Source organism: Mirounga angustirostris, unplaced genomic scaffold (assembly GCF_029215605.1).
Source record: "Mirounga angustirostris isolate CCGP_5_RB_7025 unplaced genomic scaffold, mMirAng1.0.hap1 SCAF_12, whole genome shotgun sequence".
Taxonomy (NCBI): Eukaryota; Metazoa; Chordata; class Mammalia; order Carnivora; family Phocidae; genus Mirounga; species Mirounga angustirostris.
Window position 1 is genome coordinate 81,626,559 of NW_026991720.1, and position 17,397 is coordinate 81,643,955.

The window sequence follows — 17,397 nt, forward strand, 5'->3', positions numbered from 1 at the left end:
AGAATTGTCATTTAATAAATATACTGATTTTATCTTTTATAATACTAATTTCATGAATAAACACTACAACTGATTTTCCTGCAATAATTTGCCTCGGAAATCATACTTAGTGCTGCTTAGGTTGACATCTAGGGGCACCATGGTGAAGACAGGAAAAAGAAAAATGTGTTGAGTATATGACTTTGAGATTTGTGTGTTTGTCTTTACTAAATTGAATAAGACTGCTCATTAGCTGGTAGAAATTCCTATTAATCACGAAAACCTAGAATCAGGTTGACTATGTAATTTGTAAAGCCTGGTGCAAACTGAAAATTCAGAGTCACTTGTTTAAAGTTATTAAGAACTTCCAGGAGGTAAGGGCAGAGCATGAAACCAAGTATGGGCCTCTGACTGCAGGAACTTGCGTGATTATACAGGTCTAACACCCACAAGGGCGGCCCTGACTAGAATATTCTTACAGATGAGCAATTGGGGGAAGGGCTCTGACAAGAGATCTGATTAAGGAGGCAGTGTTCCCCCAAATCCCCAGGTGACCAGTGGCAAGCAGGCAGTTTGGCACAGCAATTTCCAGTGAAACCCCCTAAGGATTGTAGTTTAAGTGAGACTCAGCTGATAGATACACAAATGACTACTTTCATGAATGGGTGGGTGATGAGCTATGTTTGATCACCTGTTTGAGGCAGCCAACATTTACTGTGCTATAAATTCAAGCTGTTCTTTTGTCTGGAGACAGTGGAAAGGTTTAAGGATAATATTGCTATGATTCCTTGTATTAGAAAAAAAAAAAATCCTAGGTGGTCTAAAATGTATAAAGCAGGAAAGAAGCTTGTCAGGGGACTTTTATTTAAAGAGTCAATGAAACAAAAGAAAATTAAAATGACTAATGTGGGTTGGTGAGTCTACTATGTTATCTTTGTATATAGGTTTATATCATGCAAGTCACTTAGAAAACGTGTCCTACTCGGTTCATGTCACAATGCTTCAATATACTCAAGTTATGACTATTTTCTATATCTCATAGATGAGAAAATCGGGGTTCAGAAAAAATGATGATTCCAGTAATGTCAAAATTTTAGTAGGTGGTTGAGCTATAAATAAAAAAAAAAAACTTGTCCTTATTGAAGGTATACTATGTACCAGACACCATGCTAAGCAATTTCCATGGATTATTCATTTAGTTTTTAGTAGTCAGAACTCTTTCACCTGAAAGTGAGCATCCACCGTTCTTAATCTGGTTTTAAAAAAATAATGTCCTGTGTGTGTGTTCAACTGGGAAATGAAGGAGACAGCCTCAGACATAGCTGCATTCGTGCTAAAATGATGTTCTCTCGAGTGCTGTGCCTGTTTATTTTTGCATCCATACTAGATACAGTGCCGACGCACTGAAGGCACTCAGTAATTTCCTGTTGAATCAGTGAGTGAAAAAGGGTGGGAGACAATCCAAGTCAACTTAGTTACTTATTAGTGAACAATACAGCCCAGGAATACCTCGGAAGTATTTTGTATATGGGGAACTGAAGGATTTATATGTCTTGAAAAAGATGCTATAGGTGTCTACCAGGACTGCATTTTGAGAGTAACTACCCCATTAACATGGGCCTGCTTAGGGGGCAGCGGCAAACTGTATATTGGCTCTTTCAGCCGATTGAAATGACACTGACACATTGATGACTCTAAGTACTAGTTTATGCCGTGCCTTCGTCATGATTACATTGGACCAGATTAAACCTATGTCTTCAGAATCTGAACTGGAGTTTGTAACAAAAGGAGAAATATAAAGACATCCAGAGTAGAGCCTTGTAAATGGTGTACACTGGAGTTAGGATATTTGTTTCTCAGCCCCTAAGTACTAGAGATCCTGACCAATCATCTAAGTTGTTGACCAACTACCAGAACTATTTTTCTCCTAAGTTTTTTATTTTAACTCTAGTATAGTTAACATACAGTGTTATATTAGTCTCAGGTGTACAATATAGTATAGTATTCAGTAATTCTGTGCATTACTCAGTGCTCATCATGATAAGTGTACTCTTTAATTCCCATCCCCTATTTCATCCATCCCCAACCCACCTTCCCTCTGGTAACCATCAGTTTGTTTTCTATAGTTAAGAGTCTGTTTTTTTGGTTTGTCTCTCTCTCTCTTTTTTTTCCCCCATGCTCATTTGTTTTGTTTCTTAAATTCCACGCAGGAGTGGGATCATATGGTATTTGTCTTTCTCTGACTTATTTTGCTTAGTATTATACTCTCTAGCTCCATCTATGTTGTTGCACATGGCAAGATTCCATTCCCTTTTATGGCTGAATAATACTCCATTGTATATATACACCACCTCATCTTTATCCATTCATCAGTGGATGGACACTTGGGGTGCTTCCATAATTTGCCTATTGTGAATAATGCTGCAATAAGCATAGGGGTGCATGTATCTCTTTGAATTAGTGTTTTTGTATTTTTTGGGTAAATGCCCAGTAGTGCGATTGCTGGATCATAGGGTAGTTTTATTTTTAACTTTTTGGGAAAACTCCATACTATTTTCCAGAGTGGCTGCACCAGTTTGCACTCCTGCCAACTGCACGAGGGTTTTTTTTTTTTTTCCACGTGTTTGCCAACATTTGTTTCTTGTGTTTTTGATTTTCGCCATTCTGACACGTGTGAGGTCAACTACTAGAACTGTTGCTGTGTCTTTTAAATAGTCCAGTTTCAGTGAGGTCTGGCATTTGGTAAAATAACAGCATAAACATCTATAATTCTGTTCACATTTTAAATAGGATAATGCCAAACGGCAGTGTCCAGAGAAAGGCAAGCAAAAAGGTGTGGTTTTGACTTTTACTAATTTTTTAATTTTTTGTTTTTTTATTTATTTGAGAGAGAGAGAGTACGCACGAACAGGGGAGAGGGGCAGAAGGAGAGGAAGAAGCAGACTCCCTGCTGAGCAGGGATACAATGCAGGGCTCTATCCCAAGACCCTGGGGTCATGACCTGAGCCAAACGCAGATGCTCAATTGACTGAGCCATCCAGGCACCCTGGTTTTGAATTTTAATAAGTGTACTTGAAGAGAGTGTTGATGTTTAGACCAGAGGAAGAGATTATAAAGATAAATGTGGAGGGGTGTAAAAAAGAGATTGAGTGTATTCTTGGTAGCTATAGAAGAAAGGCCAATCAATAAAAGAGACACAGATAAATTTAACTGAAGAAGAAATTTTTCAATCTTTTGCTGACTTGTGAAAGATGATCTTGGACAATAAAATTGTAGTGATATATATGAAATTTCATTAGATAGAGATTCTTCAATGTAAAGGATGTATTGTCCAGTTTTATGGACAATTTTCCTTTTTTTTTTTTTTTTTCCAGAAAACTAGGCTAATTATTAGAGGTGGACTTAGCATAAAATTGAGAGTTCCTCATTTGCAATTGTTTGGGGAAGACACAAACAACTCTGTTTTTGTATTTACGAATTATTTTCCCTAAAGAAGGCTTCCCAATTACATATATTCAAGGTCTCATAAAGCCTAAATTAACTATTGTTAAAAGTGATGATTAACAATGCCACAAAGATTTAAAGCTATTGTATTCATATTTGAATCCACACTTTTGAATGACTATTCTAATTTATGCATTAAAAACTTTAATATATGGAATTCTAAAAAGAACCAATATATTTATTTGTGATGCACTGATGAAGATTGAACCAGTATAATGAGGAACTCTGCAGAAATATTAGCTCATAAAGTACTAATCCATGCCTAAACATGGAAGAGTAAAGGAATTAAATGGATATTTATTTTCTTGAAATCAGAATTAAATAATACATTTTTACCATAGAACCAGGCACATAGTAGGCATTCAATAATTATGTGTTTCTCTCTGGTGATCTTGCATTTCTATGATTTTATTTGAACTTGATTTTCAAGTAGAAATGTTATCAATTCTTAAAGTTACTTATATTTTTGCGAGAGTTTCAGATAAGTTGACATTCAGTTTTACTTGGTATAAAAATGTATTTTTACCTTTAAAGGTCTTAAAATAAAAGGGAATCTACTCATCATTACCAGCAAAACAAAAAAATAACTCAAACAGGAAGACAAGCAGTAAATAAAAGTGGTGTTCTTGCTTTTATTTCAAATGAGTCAAAAGCAAGTATTACATTATCTTTTTATTAGCCCATTTTTATAGCCACTTTTGGGGTAATATTTTATAAATGGCATGAGGAAAGTATGTTTCTTGTGGCTTCTTTCAAAAGAAATGATGATTTGTGTAAAATATTGCTCACATAGTTAAGACATTAGGTTAAAAACAGGAGCCAGTTGTCTCATTTGAGAATACTTAATTTTTTTCAGAGCTGATAGTTTTATCTTTGGGAATCCCTGTAGTCAAGATTCCCTTTCTTGCAATTTTATTTGGGACTGTGGTTATACCCAGTCTCTGCTCAGTCTCTGCTCAAGAAAGAGGTCATTGCTGTCAGAGAGAATGACAGTGATCCTTACAAACTGCAGCAGGGAACCATAAAACTCTGTTGTGACCTCTTCAAAAAAAAAAAAAAGTATAATGTTTCTTATAACATGACCTAAAACCCAGATGGTTTTATGCCCTCATTCTTTACACACACACACACACACACACACACACAATTCTACACAAACCCTGCCCTAGGTGTTACAATTTCAAAGCTTTCATTTTAGGGATTTTGGTATATTTTATTCCCTCAGAAGTTTCCAAGGTTCTTGGTGATGAATTGTTAATAGAAATTGAGGAACACCTGCAACCACATTCATCCAGTTTAATTGTGACATGTCTCTGCACAGCATCCCCAAATATTGTTTTTCCCTTCAGATTTATACATGTATTACTTATCTTCCAGGAAAAATAGTAGGAATTGTTACCAGGGCTGATTCTAAGGAAGCTGATAGTAAAACAGAGAAATTTCAAAGAGTTTTAATTATACCTAGAGCTTTCAAAGCTTTGAGATTGTTATTTATCTTAGAATATGGCATAAGAAATGAATTTTAAATTACAGAATATAGTTTGAAACTTCTAAGATCAGGTGCACATAATTTGTATCCTCACAGGGTTCAGGGATTGTTCTGGCAAAATCCTTAAGTCTTGTTCTTCTGTGCATTCTTATTATTATTTAGTAAGTTTTAATTTTTTAGTTGGTAGCATTTTAAAGTAGAGTTTATTTTTTTATTAAGAATTATTTTGAGGGACACCTGGCTGGCTCATTCAGTAGAGCATCTGACTCTTGATCTTGGGGTCATGAGTTCAGCCCCATGTTGGGTGTAGAAGTTACTTTAAAAAAAAGTAATATTTTGAATCTTTCAATTAGGCTCATAAGATACAAAATGTAAATGAAAAATAAAAAAGTTTTAAAAATTTAAAAATTAAAAAAGAAAAAAAAAGAAAATGTAAATGTGAAATAGTTTGGTTTTTTTTTTTTCCTGAGAGGGGCAGGAGATAGGGGCAGAGGGAGAGGAAGATAGAGAATCCCAAGCAGTCTCCATGCCCAGCACAGAGTCTAACGTGGGGCTCAGTCTCAGGACCCTGAGATCATGACCTGAGCTGAAATCAAGAGTCCCATGCTTAACTGCCGGAGCCACCCAGGTGCCCTGAAATGGGATCTTTTATGTCAGAGATACTCTTGCTTGTGGAAAACAGGCCAGTTTGAGATGTGGAATTTGGAAATTATGGTATTCATCACAAAATGATTCCTAGTTGTAAATTTAGCCTGGTAAAACTCAGTTCAAATGAACTTTTTTTTTTTAAGAGAGAGAGAAAGAGAGAGAATCTCAAGCAGTTTCCATGCCCAGCGTGGAACCTGAATGGGGCTTCATCTCAGGACCCTGAGATCATGACCTGAGCGTAAATCAAGAGTCCGTTACTTAACCAGCTGAGCCACCGAGGCTCCTCTCAAATGAACTCTTACTGACCTTTCTCAACAGAATTTAAAAATGTTCCAGTATCTGTTGATGATAATGTGATAATACATCTTTCCAAATCATATACCCACAGTTACATGCTCATACTTAAAAGTAATGACTTGATATTTATGATAGAGTTCATTAATTATTATAATAGAAACATGTTTTGGTGAGGAAATATATTTTTACTTTATCAAATAATTTGCAAATTTGTTTTAACCCAACACTGCCGAATCTCAACTAGCTTCCTTTAAACCTCAAATTTGTGTGATTAGTAGAGGGGCAAAATTATATGCTTAAAAGTAGAAAATTATATGTGACATATGAAACTATCTTAACTAAAAATATTGGCATAAATAACATTTCCTGCATGTATTACATTTATTGGGCATCTCTGTTTTTGGCAATCTCATTGGAACTATGAGTAAATTTTTTATTTGCTTAAGTTTATTTGGACCATCTAATTTCATATTTTCCCCTGAATTTTAAGAGTATCTGAAAAACATTTCCCGAGTATGTGTATGTGTGAAAACAGTAGAATTATTCTATGAATAGGTGTCCACATCTGATCTGAAACCACAGTTATGTATCTGCTCTGAAAATTATTTCGAATTGTGAGTAAAAGATTTTACTGTGTCTGAAATCTCTCCCAACTTTAGATCATATGTAAATTTCTAGTACTAGTGCTTATAATATGATTATCATAAAAATTCACTTGTAATAATCTTTTTTCTCAGATAATCAAATCATTATGTGTCAAGGTTAACAAAACACGGAGTCTTACTTTTTATAAAGTTAGTTTGGAGATTTAAGTAATATTCTTAAGGGCCAAACTTAAAATTATGTATTACTACTTGAAGAATACACACCACTGGGTTCAGAAACAGAACTTTTGACTTTATCAGACATTTGGACATTCTCTTCTTCTCTCATAACTATGACTATACCAAATATGTACAGAATATAAGATGTTATATTGGTTCATTTTGAATTATATAGAATCTCCATTTACACATATGAGATTTGGACTATAGCTCAATATATACAGTCTCTTTTTGATGACTAAATAATTACATAAATAGTATTCTAAGTGCTAAGTCAGTGGTCTTATGTTTAAATGTCTTTCTTTCCTGCATCTCATTGTTTGTGTGTTTTTTCCTTTGGTTTAGATCGAGGCACTGTGCAGAAGGTGGTGGTTCTTCCTGCTAACGGCTCCGCCAGGGGTGAGCTCATTCTGGAGGAGTTAGAAGTCTTTAAGGTTTGAGCATCTCTTCTGTTAATCTCAGCACATGCATGATGGATGGAATTCTTTAATCTCAGGGCCACTTGGGAGGAAAAAAATATTTGATAAAGGATCAAATAAATATAAGTTTTTGAGGATAGGAAACACCAGATAAAATGAGAAATATAGAACAAATATTTTTCTGAAGTATTTTTTTTTTTTACATTTCAAGTTATCTTAACTTTAAAAGATTCGTTTTTTCAACTATTATCACAACTCGAAGAATTTTGCTCATCATTATTTTTATAAATGGGTTCTTGTGGTCAAGGTCTAAAAGACTTGCCAGCAAAGGGCTTTTATCATTTGCTTCACAAGCCACTGAAACCCAAGTGCCTTACATTATTGATTGTCAGATAAACTTTCTCATATTTTTTTATCCAGGAATTTTAAGAAAAACTGTTTTGTTTTCTCTTGTTTTATTGCTTTCAATTCAAATGTCACTCAAGCTACATAAAACAAATGGTGTCTCTTTATCACTCAAAGCTTCATGTTCTGCTGAACTTGAGATTTCATTATTATTCTCTTTGTTCTTAAATTTGGGCTTAAAAAGGAAAAGAAAGAAAAACAATACACAACACCAACAAAAAGGCACACAGAGGGAAGTTCAGTCTTGTAAGGCATCACCTGCTCAGGGCAGAGTGCCTATTCTTTTCTGGATCTGTGACCCGGGAGAGCAGATCTGTGGTGTCCCTTCCCTTCTTAAAATGTAAGCCACTGTAGTTCAAATGATTTCTCTGATAAACATTTGGAAAGATGGATAAACCACAGCCAGAGGAGCTGTTAGGATTGCAAAGATACTTTGGCATGGAATCAGTCCTATTGCAGACTACTATTTGCAACTACATCAATCAAGAAGAAACGGCCCATGGGCGGATGCTGCCGCCTTGGAGTCACCAGGGCTGCCCACCCTCGGTCAACCCCACCAGGTTCTTTGACATCACCTTGGACTGCGAGCTCTTGGGCTGCGTCTCCTTCAAGCTGCTTTCAGAGTTCCAAAGACAGCAGAGAACTTTTGTGCTCTGAGCACTGGGGAGAAAGGATTTAGTTATAAAGATCCCTGCTTTTACGTGATTATTCCAGGATTTCTGGGCCAGGGTGGTGACTTCACGCACCATCATGGCACTGGCCACAAGTCCATCGATGGGGAGAAATCTGATGATGAGAATTTCATCTGAAGCCCATGGGTCCTGGCCTTGTCTATGGCAAACGCTGGACCCAACACAAACGGTTTCCAGTTTTTCATCGGCACTGCCAAGACTGAGTGGTTGGATGGCAAGCATGTGGTCTTTGGCAAGGTGAGGGAGGGCAGGAATATTGTGGATGGAGCTCTTTGGGTCCAGGAATGGCAAGACCAGCAAGAAGATCACCACTGCCGACTGTGGGCAAATCTAATAAATTTGAATTCTGTTTTAACTACTAGCCCATTCCTTCTGTAGCTTAGGAGAGCACCCCTTCTCCCCCATCTGCTCGAAATATCCTATAATCTTTGTGTGCTCGCTGCAGTTCTATGGGTTCATATTTTCCTTACTCCCCTCCAAGTCTAGCTGGATTGCAGAGTTAAGTTTATGATGATGAAATAAAACTAAACAACAACAACAAACCAAAACAAACAAACGGTCCATGGACATCAAAAGACCAGAGTCAGCCTTTATTTTTTTTTTATTCTTATGTTAATCCCCATACATTACATCATTAGTTTTAGATGAAGTGTTCCATGATTCATTGTTTGTGCACAACACCCAGTGCTCCATGCAGAATGTGCCCTCCTCAATACCCACCACCAGGCTAACCCATCCTCCCACCCCCCTCCCCTCTAGAACCCTCAGTTTGTTTTTCAGAGTCTATCATCTCTCATGGTTTGTCTACCCCTCCGATTTCCCCCGCTTCATTCTTCCCCTCCCACTACCTTCTTCTTCTTCTTCTTTTTTTTTTTCTTAACATATATTGCATTATTTGTTTCAGAGGTACAGATCTGAGATTCAACAGTCTTGCACAATTCACAGCGCTTACCAGAGCACATACCCTCCCCAGTGTCTATCACCCAGTCACCCCATTCCTCCCACCCCACCCCCCACTCCGACAACACTCAGTTTGTTTCCTGCAATTAAGAATTCCTCATATCAGTGAGATCATATGATACATGTCTTTATCTGTTTGACTTATTTCCAGAGTCAGCCTTTAAGTGAGTAAAATTAGCACTCAGGACTCTCAGGAGCAGACTATTGCTGGTTTAGTCCATTGCTTTGCTTAGTTGAGCGGACTCAGAATATATTGACTTATTAATACATGTTCCCACAGTCACCAAAATTATTGAATTTATAAGCACATAAGTGATCAAGATGCATTGTTTAGATTATGCTAATACGTTTTAAATGTAAAGAAATATTTGTTAAAAAATAACCAAATGAAATCTGAGGAAAATTTTGAGGAACTCCGGAACTTTTTTTGTGATATTATCTAAACATTCAATCTAAAAAAAAGTGGTATTATCTAAACATTCAATCTAAACAGTTGCAACAGATTTTGATCACTGCTTAGAAATACACATACACATACAAAAATGTATTGTGATTTATTTCCACCCAGGCAACTACTAATAGCTGCACTCCAATTCAAGTTAAGTTTGAAGAAGCTGGCTCTGGAACTCCGGAAAATTTTCCAGTGTGTTATTGAATTTACAATTTTTAATGCTAGACTCACTTTGGAATAAGTTTCTTTGTGATTGGCGTGTTAATATTGTGCTTACAAAATGTTAACTATGTACATTCAAGTGCTTTTTTCTATGTCTTGCTTTATAAAGGAATTGGTTGTTTCACTAGATTAACCAAAATTGCATTATATGTAAAAAATATTTTTTCCTTGTTCAATTCAATACAGACAACATGGCTGACCAAAATGACATAGAGTAGCTTGTTCTGGAATTTGCTTGAAGAGAGCAAAAATGCCATATGGCAGAACTTCATTTTTAATTCTGAAATGTCATTTTTTGATAATCAGAAAACACTGAGTTTGACACAAACCCAAACATGTAAGTTAATGGAAAGCTCTTAAAGAAATGTGAGTCATTCTGATCATGTGCTAGCTACTTATGGTCTGTTATATGAGTTGTGCTAATGTTATCATCATGAAGAATAAACTCTCAGTGGAAAAATAGAGTCAGTCAAAATGCATGTGGGGGACATCAGTCCAAGAGAGAGACTAAAAACGTTTGAACTTTCTTGTGGATGTGTGTGCCCATGACTGATACGGCTAAATTGAGAGACACAGTTGCCAAATACAGTTCCTTACTGTCTTCAACATGGTGTTTGTGTCATATTTTCTGAGGTGAGGTAAAAATAACTGGGTGTGTATGATACACTGTGATTAGCACGTGAGGAAATAATGCATTTGAATTGAAACAAATTCCTTAGTGAAGTGTCACACTGATATATCGCAGAAAACTCAATGTAACTTTAAAAAACCAGACACTTTGTTTCTGTAGAGTGCAGAACCATAATCTCTTCTTTTAATCCTCTGTTCAGAATATTTCCTGAAAATACAGCCAGCTTCCTCAAACTTAACTTAATTGGAGTATAGCTATTAGTAGTTGCCTGGGTGGATATAAATCACAATACATTTTTGTATGTGTATGTGTATTTCTAAGCAGTGATCAAAATCTGTTGCAACTGACTGTTTAGATTGAATGTTTAGATAATATCACCATTTTCTCTTTTAAACGTGTGTAAGAAAACACACTTCCAGAATGTGAAATAATTGTAGGTACAGTTAATTTTGAGAGCTTGCTCTCACTTGAGTTATTGAAATAAAACTTCACAGATATTTATCAGGTTATCACAAGTCTAATTTTTAAAAGGAACTAATAATGTTTAAGAAGGAAAGTTTATGAATAGAGTAACTTTCAAAAAAGGATTACTATTTCAGAAAATTCTTAGGTGCTTTCACTAATTCACATTTATCAAACGGGGACATTTTCTTTTTTCTTTTTTTTTAAGATTTTTATTTATTTGACAGAGAGAGACACAGCGAGAGAGGGAACACAAGCAGGGGGAGTGGGAGAGGGAGAAGCAGGCTTCCCGCGGAGCAGGGAGCCCGATGCGGGGCTCGATCCCAGAACCCTGGGATCATGACCTGAACCGAAGGCAGACGCTTAATGACTGAGCCACCCAGGCGCCCCAAAAGAGGACATTTTCTAACAGTATTTCTTCGTTTGCAATGGGAGAGTTAATAAGTATGATGCAGGCTAATACATCTTTGCAAAGCTACATCTGATGCACGGTAGCGTCTTATGCAGACTGCTTGTGTTGTGAAGGAATAACATGGGGTACCATGCCTCAGCATCTTACCCACCGCCATCCAAGCCTAAGTTTTATTCATTGGATTCAGTATGCCAAGATATAATTTTTTTAATTCTTCCAAATTACTCAGATTTTGTTTTTCTAAAGACTATATTGATAATGTGTTGTAAATGCTACTTTTTTTTTTTTTTTAACTTAAGCCTATATTTGTAAAACACCTTACTCCCAACAGAGGAAATGTACTTTAGGGACAAGTATTGCTAAACTTTGAATATATGCGCATATATAGAGAAATGATGATTTCTTGAATTTTAACAAACAAGAGACTATTTCTAATGCAAATCTTTTTAAAGGATTATTTGAACAGCTAACGATGTTTGTTTGTTTTTTAATTTTTCAGAATCGTGCTCCTATAACAACAATGAAAATTTCATCCAAAAAGGTAAAACAACCCCATTTTATTTTCTTTACATTTTACAAATTTTACTGTTAGGAAGAAATATTTTGTAATTTTGGAAAAATTAATTTTAGTATTAGAAAAATAATTATTATTTACAGTAACCACAAAAGCACCTTTAATTTTGATGCATAATTGAAAAGCTTTTAATGGAAGACAAAATAGGTCTGTTTTGTATAAAAACCCAGGAGAGCAGAACATATAAATATATACAGCAAGATATTCCAACATTTTGTACATCCTATGTTCTCAAATGTTACAGTGTGTGAAGCCAACCAAAATAAAAATAATCGTTTGAATGAAGAATTCAGTATAATGTTTGGGCTACCATAGCATCACAAACATTCTCAGGGGCTTGGAATGAGTAATCAGTCCTCTTCCGAGTTCCTGCTGCTATCACATGTTTGAAATGTGCAATGCATTCTTTTATGCTTATTGCTAAGGAAGTGCTGTTTTTTAGAGTTTATACATGTCTTTAAAAAAAATCTGAATGCCTCAAATCTAAGCCATATAAGGATTCAGGTTTGAGGGAAGAAATCTTTGACTATGATTATCAGAAATGTTTCATCTTCTAATTTGTGCCTGCACATGCGAATACACAATGATCACAAAAAAGGAAAAGCCCTATTCCAGTCTCTACCTGTGCAGCACATACACCTCTCCAGCCCCCGAGGTGTTCTCTCTGGAAGAAAGTTCTAAAGGATGGAGTCATATAGTCAGAAATGGAGTAGGCTTCAGAGCAGGATGGACATGCATTTGAATCCCAACTTGTCCATAAATTGTGGATAAGTCGTTAAACTTCACTGACTTAAGTTTCTGCCTCTACAAGGTAATGCTTTTCTCACAAATGAGTTAATTTATATAAATTGCCTAAAATAAAGCAGGTCCTTGGTAACTGCTGTTTAAAGAGCCTGAGACTTCTTTTTCTTGGAATATGGAATGAAGGTTTTAAGTGTTAGCACAACTGATGACATAAGGTTCGTGTTCTTTGCCTTATTTGGTCTGTTGCAGATGAAGAAGTATTCCACAGTCAGTCCTGTGCTCTTTTCACTTGACTCAATTTTATGAAGAAAAATAAATAGGGTACGATAGAGCTAAAGATCTCATCTGTAAAAATGTTTGTATGGTGCATAACAAACATTTTCCCAAGTAACAAGAAGCCATTCGTCATTTTCCCCAATGTCCCAGGGAGCTGATCCCAAGTTAGAATTGTCTTTGAAGTCAGCAGGGAAGCCCCTTGTTTACAGTAGTTTAATGAGAAGAGAGAGTATCGGAGCAAAATTCAAAATGGATGCAGAGCCATTTGTCTGGCACGGTCTAGTGTACAATTAGTGATTCATGTTACGCTTCAACTGGTAATTCAGCTGGTATACTCAGAGTTCACAATGCATTCCATTAAATTGCAATATGCAATACACATATACGCACAGGAAAAAATGACTATTAAATCTGTCTTCAACATCTTATATTGTAGATAATTAAAAATGTTTCTTTGAATCATTAGATTCAGGGCAGGGTACTTATTTGAGTTTTGGGGAACTCATTTGCACAACTGCCTACCTCATTATTTTTTCAGTGAGAAAGAAGTACAGATTACCAATGGTATTTGATGTACATTTAAATACTATGAATTTAGTACCTTCCCTAGTCTTCAAATTATTTTATTTTCTATTTTATGGCTTCTTTATTCTCTAATTTATTCTTGCATTCCATATAGCAGAAAATAGTTGGGTTAATTTAAAAAAGGTAATTTCTAGAATGAAACTACTTGTATTCTTTCCTTAAATAAAGTGGTTTCCTTTATTTAGCATAGCTGATGCATTCACTATATTATTTATTAATGTGATCAACAAACACTTATTTGAAGTGTTCTGGAGAAATGATTATTGCCAAAATATGCAGTTGTTTTCTTATAGTTTGCCTCAACTGGGGGTCAGTCATTTTCAGCTGAATTTCTGAAAAATTAATCTGAATAAAATAACTGTTTATTAGACAGTAGACTGAGGTATGATTCAAATGATTAATTAGAATTAACAGTATATAAGGTGATAGTTTGTTAGCTGGTAATTTATTCTACTACATTATTGAACATTCATTCAGTGCTTAGGAGTCAGAAACTATCCTAAGTATTTCATGTGGAGTTAGCCCTTACATTCAGTTCTTAAAATAACTCTGTAGGATAGGTACTATATTATCCCAGTTTTACCCAAGAGGTAGCTGAGATTGAGAAAAGTTACACAGCATATTTGTGGTTGAGCTGGGATTTGAATCCCAGATGTCTGCCTCCAGAGCCTGATGGACCAATGGTGCTCCTATATTTAAGTTTTAAATTGTATGTAGTTGAATATGTATAGATGTCTTTGTGTGTGTTGCACATGTGAATATATTTGAGTTCCAGCTTAGAGATTCTCTGCTGATTTGAATTATACAATATCACTTCTTCAGAAATAAGCATCAGTTAGAAACCTACCCTTTCGACTCCTGAGAACCAATTTATGCACAAATAAAAGAATTGGAGCAGTATCATCAGAAGTTCTTGACATCCTGCAAATGAAGGAGAGTGAAATCTTTATTTATGACTTAGGATGCTGAAGATCACTGGAGCATACAGAAAGTTTAAGACATGCCTGAATATAAATACTGATATTCTTCTAAGTAATTTAAAAATTGTTCTAATTGTTCTAATGAGTGAAGGCATGTGAAAAATGTTTTTTTTTTTAATTTTATCTAATACTGACAGTGTACTTTTTTTTAAAGATTTTATTTATTTATTTGAGAGAGAGAATGAGAGAGACAGAGAGCACATGACAGGGGGGAGGGTCAGAGGGAGAAGGAGACTCCCCCCCGAGCAGGGAGCCCGATGCGGGACTCGATCCTGGGACTCCAGGATCATGACCTGGGCCGAAGGCAGTCGCTTAACCAACTGAGCCACCCAGGCGCCTGTACTTTTTTCCCCTAAACTTAAAAATGCCCTTTATTTAAGACTTGGAGTTTTCAAATTTACAAGATGATGGGTTGCCAGATTTGAAGAAAAAGAAAGCTGCCTTGTGCATTCAAAAAATAAAGCAAACATCGTAATTTAAATCTGTAATATATTAGCACAAATCTGAGAGAACAATAAATCCCAATGTCTCAAATGTATGACCATTCTACGTAGGGCTGTGAGCTTTTTTTTTTAAACAGGAAAGTGGTAATATTATAGGCATATTAATGTAAGAAAATTCTATTTATTTTGGCTTTATACCCTCTGTGCTTTGCTTCTTGTTTTTAGTCTATTTTAAAATGAATCTCAGGGTGTGTAGACATATATTATAATGTGTTCCTGCTGAAAGTTCTCTTTTAATGTCCCCATCTGAAATGAATCATAATCATTCCTCCAATAGCAACAGTTGTATGTGAGCTCCAATGAAGGGATTTCCCAAGTGTCTCTGCATCGCTGCCACATCTACGGTACAGCCTGTGCTGACTGCTGCCTGGCAAGGGACCCTTACTGTGCATGGGATGGCCATTCTTGCTCTAGGTTCTACCCAACTGGGAAGCGGTGAGTACGAAACATTCAGCTGAAAGTCAAAACTGATGTCGCCAGTCGAACAGTGTCCACATCATTAGAAAAAATTCTGTTGCCATATTCTTTTAAAATGGCGCTAGAAGTAGTAGCTATGTTTAGCATCTTGTATAGTCATTGAATGAAGTAAATGGCTACGCTTTATAACTTGAGATTCTCCCAGATATGTGAGAATACAGTACTTTGGAAACATCTGTTTCTCCTCTTAAAGTTCCTCTAGCAACACAATTCCCCACTGTGACCCAGCAAATATTTCAAGCATCATTTAACGTTTTTCACATTACCTGATTTTTTTATATGCTTCTGTATATCATTAAATCTCACCTTCCTAGGGTTTCCCTGTGCCATTTAATTCTCCTATAATCAGATGTTTGACCTAGTTCAGGCGACAGGAACATTGCTCCAAAATGGGTACGCTGAGTTGCTTTCAGAACCTTGATGACATGCATTTACCTCTTAGAATGGGGAGTGCATGGTTGCTGGTCAGATTGAGAGAGTCAGGCAGTCTGAGGCTGAATGCCATTTATCCCAGCAAAGACTTAGATGAGAAACTCTGAGCCAGATTGCGTGAAGTTGGAACGAGCCAGCAGTAGTGACATTGATTATAGAACAAAGAATATGCAGAATTTAGGGTCAGCCAAGATCAGAGCTATGGGTCGGTCAGGGGAGGTCCTACTGAGGGTGTGATATTTGAACAAGGACTTGAGTGTGATGAGGAATGACACCAAGGCATTATCTGGGAGAAGAGCATACCAGAAAGAAGGACCAGAAACTCTTAAAGCTGGAGTGTGTCAAGATTGTTCAAGAAACAGCACTAAGACTAATGGGGCTATCATGGAATGAGAAAAAGGAAGGGTAGGAAGAAGTGAGGTCAGAATGCCATATGACATAGGACTTGGTAAGTCATTGAAGGCTTTTATTTAGCGTGAAATGGAAAACTACTGAGGGCCTTTGAGCACATGAATGATATTATTTGACTTTTGGTTTGAAAAGCTCATCTGGTTGGGGTTGGCTGGGATTGCAGCCCTGGGGTAGGCAGTGGATGGGGGCAGAGGAGATAGAAGTTGCAAGGCAATTAGAGTACTGTGCGTTCCAGGTGAGATATAATGGTGGCTCACACAGGAATGATAGAGGTGGAGGTGGCATAGGGTCTGATTTGGGATAGAGCTCAGAGAATGTGCTGATGTATTACATGTAAGATGTTAGAGAAATAGAGGACTCAAGAATGAACCAAGTTCTCAGAACTGATCATATGTAGATGTAATTTCCTGAGAAAGAGAAGACTAGGGGAGGAGCAGGTATGTGGAGGGAAAGATGATGTTAAAAGTGCCTATGAGATATTCAAGTGGAGAGGTTGAGTAGATAGTTAGAAATACGAATTTGGAGTACACATGTGTGGCCTGGGCTGGACAATTTGAAAGTCATTTGTTTTTAAAGGCATGAAATGTGAGGAGAACTCCCATTCTTTAAACCAGTAGTCCTTAGTATCTGTGTTCAAAGAATCGTGTTCTTCTGTGTCATTTTAAGATTTAGGCAGGAAGTCTCTAGACTCTTTTGATTTCTACATGGAATTTTTGGACCTCATTACCCTGAGATCTTCCATTTGCACTGGACTGGAGATCTGAATCTGGACACAAAGTATGAGGAAAGCACATTCCAAATGTAATCTCAAATACATGATTTTTGTAGCCATTGCTGGTAAATTTTAACCATACTTGTTTTATACTCCCAATTACAATAGCAGTGATATTTAAAAATTATTACCATAACTGTTTGTAAAGCAATACATTTTTCTTGGGAAAGACTTCTAAAAATTGTCATATCTAACACCCGGAATGCAGTCTTCTATTAAACAGATTTAATGCTAAAGGGAGCTGAAGC

General features: G+C 36.4%; 1 protein-coding gene and 1 pseudogene across 2 annotated transcripts in view; both read left to right on the plus strand.

Moving 5' to 3' along the window:
* SEMA3C (semaphorin 3C) overlaps window positions 1-17,397 on the plus strand; it is a 181,516-nt gene that overhangs the window by 143,646 nt on the left and 20,473 nt on the right. For both annotated transcript variants that reach the window (XM_064575357.1, XM_064575356.1), the window contains exons 13-15: window positions 7,087-7,175; window positions 11,895-11,936; window positions 15,335-15,492. In XM_064575357.1, the coding sequence (XP_064431427.1) occupies window positions 7,087-7,175; window positions 11,895-11,936; window positions 15,335-15,492 (289 nt within the window). The remainder of the gene's footprint in view (window positions 1-7,086; window positions 7,176-11,894; window positions 11,937-15,334; window positions 15,493-17,397) is intronic.
* Window positions 7,182-10,200, plus strand: LOC123835635 (peptidyl-prolyl cis-trans isomerase A-like; annotated as a pseudogene).